We start from the raw sequence: 3243 nt of genomic DNA, 5'->3' as shown, positions 1-3243 counted from the left end.
TGTAGTGTTTTAAAATATTCTTCTCAAGCCACATGTTGTTTCAATTAAATCAGAATATGGAGTTCTGGGACCAGTGAGATATATATATCTCCCAGATAATTCCAATGTTAAGTCAAAGGTTAGGACAAGTGACATGCATTCTCACATATAAGTTCCCTGGATAGTTCTATTATATTCAAAATTAGGCTGGGAAACAGAAATGTGTTATGGCAGAGAATGAAGACGCTGAGTACATAACACAGAGTTGTGAATCTTACCAGGAAGCGCATCATCCCTCTAGTTACAGAACCACACATAGCTAGTTGGTCCTAAAGCTTGGCATGTCACATAACATTCCCACTATTGTATTAAAGCTGTGACAGAGAATGAAGTGTTTTGATATAGAAAACTTGAAGCTGATACCTATGAGAGCTACAACAATTTTACAACCAAAGGAGCATGACCTTAGGTTTTTTTGTCCAACTCATTTTGTCCAACTCATGCATCGAGAAGTAGGCGAAAACACTGATATCAGGCTGTTCTGTTGAGCAGTCTCTTCAGGGCTCTCTTGATATCTCTATTTCTCAAACTGTAGATGAAGGGGTTCAGCATAGGGGTGACCACAGTGTAAAGCACTGAGGCCACTGCTCCTTTTCTGGCGGAAGAGGAGACAACTGAACTGATGTACACTCCCATACCCGTCCCATAAAATAAGCAAACGACTGACAGGTGAGAGCCACAGGTGGAAAAAACTTTGTACTTCCCTTCTGAAGATGAGTTTCTCAGAATGGAGAGAACAATCTGAGTGTAAGAAACACTAATCCCTGTGGCTGGGACACCGCAACAATGGCAGCTCTGCAGGATGTGAATACGGTGTGGGTGAAGGTTCGGAACAGGCCAGGGTAAAGAGTGGAGGGCGTCACAGAAGAAGTGGGGGACTTCCACATCTGTGCAGAAGGTAAGTTGTGACACCATTAAAAGATGCAGCTGGCAGTCAAAAAGGCTGATGAGAAAAGATGCCGATGCCAGTAAGCCGCAGTGGTGGGGGTTCATGACGACTGTGTAGTGCAGGGGGTGACAGATGGCCACAAACCTATCATAAGCCATGACAATGAGGAACAGACTGTCCAGACATCCAAAGAGATAAAAAAAAAAAAAGGATATTTGTGTCAGGCAGCCCACGTAGGAGATGGCTTTGTTCTGTGTCTGGATGTTCACCAGCATTTGGGGGACTGTGGTTGAGATAAAGCCCATGTCAGTCAAGGACAAGTTGGAGAGGAAGAAGTACATGGGTGTATGGAGATAGGGGTCAGAGCTGACAAGCAAGATGATGAACAGGTTCCCCGTCACCGTGATCATGAACATGAGCAGAAACAGCTCAAAGAGGAGCTGCTGCAGTTCGGGGTCCTCTGAAAGGCCCAAGAGGAAGATGTGTGAGCTGCCTGTTAGATTCTGGGGCTCCATGTACTTGAGACAACTTTTGGAAACAAAAGATAATCGAAACAAGGAAACAAGTGAATGGGAACCCAGCACTGTGGCTGTATTTTGAACACAAAAAATGCACAGATATAGCATGCGCATTCCCAAAGGTTCACAGTTGAACACCCAACAACTTATTATCCTCAGCCGTAGCTTCTTACACAGCCAGAGCCTCTGAGAACATTTTCTTTATGGTTCCTGCGCTGTTCAGATATTCCTGTGCTATTCATCAGAACACACTCACTCTAGAGACACTAGGCTCTGTTGGAATGACAAAGATATTTAAGGTAATATATCTGTGAAACCCAACCTACCATCATTGGGTTGATTCTGACTCATGGTGATCCTAAAGGACAGAGTAGGTAAAGTAAGTCCTAGGGTTTCTGATGCTGTACATGGTGGCAGGGAGCAAGCGAGGAACAGTGAAAGCCCAAATATCCTGAAATAACAGAACAGGTATTTAACAGACACATAAAGGGGTGTTGGGCAGCCTTCACCTCCTAACAGACACCACGACAGCTTTCAGAGAATGGACTCTTTCTCAATTGTTTATTGTTTGGGATGTTTGCTTTCTGGGCTTGGAAAGAAGCATAAATCAAAATCAAACCCACTGTTGTTGAATCAGTGTTAACTCATGTGACACTGTAGCATAGAGTAGAAGTTTCTATAGGGTCTTCAAGGCTGTAATCTCAGTGGGAGTAGATTGTCTCAGCTTCCCTGTGGAGTGGCTGATGGGTTCAAACTGCTGACCTTTGAAGTATCAGGTGAGTGTTTAGCTCCTACTCCATCAGGGCATGCATCAGCATAAATGCCTGGGAGAAGCTGGCCATCACAGAGCAAAGGACTTGATGGAATATAGCAGGTGCTCAGGGAAGACATCGATTCCTTGACTCATGGGCATCTTCATTGCATTAACTGAGCAGAATTACATAAAATCAGGATGGGGAGCTGAGAGCAGCTGGTACAGTATGTGGCACAAACTGAGTCCTATGGCCCTTTTCTTCTCTAGTGCAGAATGTCCCAGGTGCCTTGGCCTCTGGTCAAGGACCTTTCACTGTGTTTTATTCCTGGTGTTCAGCATCCTCCTCACTGAGAGACAAGGCTGACCATTCTTTTTCCCCTCTGGGAAAGAGCTCTACACTACTTCCTAGTGCTTCTGATTGTGAGCATTTTATTTCAATTTAGGATTCTTCTAATTTGGTCACTGGATACAACAAATTATTTCAGTTCTACTAACATAAAGATTGGTGGTTCAAACCCATTATTTGGCGCCATGAAAGTAAGGTCTGGTGAATTGTTTCTGTGAGGATTCAGGCCAAGAAAACAGCACACAACAATTCTATTCAGTAGCACATCCGGTTGCCATGCATCAGAATCAAATCAACAGCAACTTAAAAAAATTGTAATCCTATCCCTGATTGGCTGTTTTGTAGATATTCTATATCAACAGAATTTATTGCATTGTAGTACTTAGGGGAAATATATAAGTATAATATTTAATCTATATATGAATATATAGTCATATATATATATATGACTGCTCATTTGGGAAGTAGAAGAAGAAAAGGGAGGAGGAGGAGGAGAAGAGAAAACTAGTTACCTTGAGAAGATTTCAACTCATGGTGATGCCATTGATCTCAGAGGAAAATCCTATGGATTTTTCAGTGACTGACTTTCAATAAGTAGATTATCAACCCGGTCATTCTTCCCAGATATTTCTGGGTAGACTCTAAACTTTTGTTTAACAGACAAATCCATCACTGTGTGAGAGTTCATTTTCTTTGT

General features: G+C 42.6%; 1 protein-coding gene across 1 annotated transcript; it reads right to left on the bottom strand.

The window, feature by feature from the left end:
• Window positions 1-510: 510 nt before the first annotated feature.
• On the bottom strand, window positions 511-1443 carry LOC142430791 (olfactory receptor 7E178-like). Its single transcript, XM_075535803.1, has one exon. It carries the CDS (start codon window positions 1441-1443, stop codon window positions 511-513), a length of 933 nt encoding a protein of 310 aa, XP_075391918.1.
• Window positions 1444-3243: the final 1800 nt, after the last annotated feature.

This window comes from Tenrec ecaudatus, chromosome 1, assembly GCF_050624435.1.
Source record: "Tenrec ecaudatus isolate mTenEca1 chromosome 1, mTenEca1.hap1, whole genome shotgun sequence".
Classification (NCBI taxonomy): Eukaryota; Metazoa; Chordata; class Mammalia; order Afrosoricida; family Tenrecidae; genus Tenrec; species Tenrec ecaudatus.
Note: the sequence above shows the minus strand (reverse complement) of the source record. Positions and strands in the feature narration are given on the sequence as shown.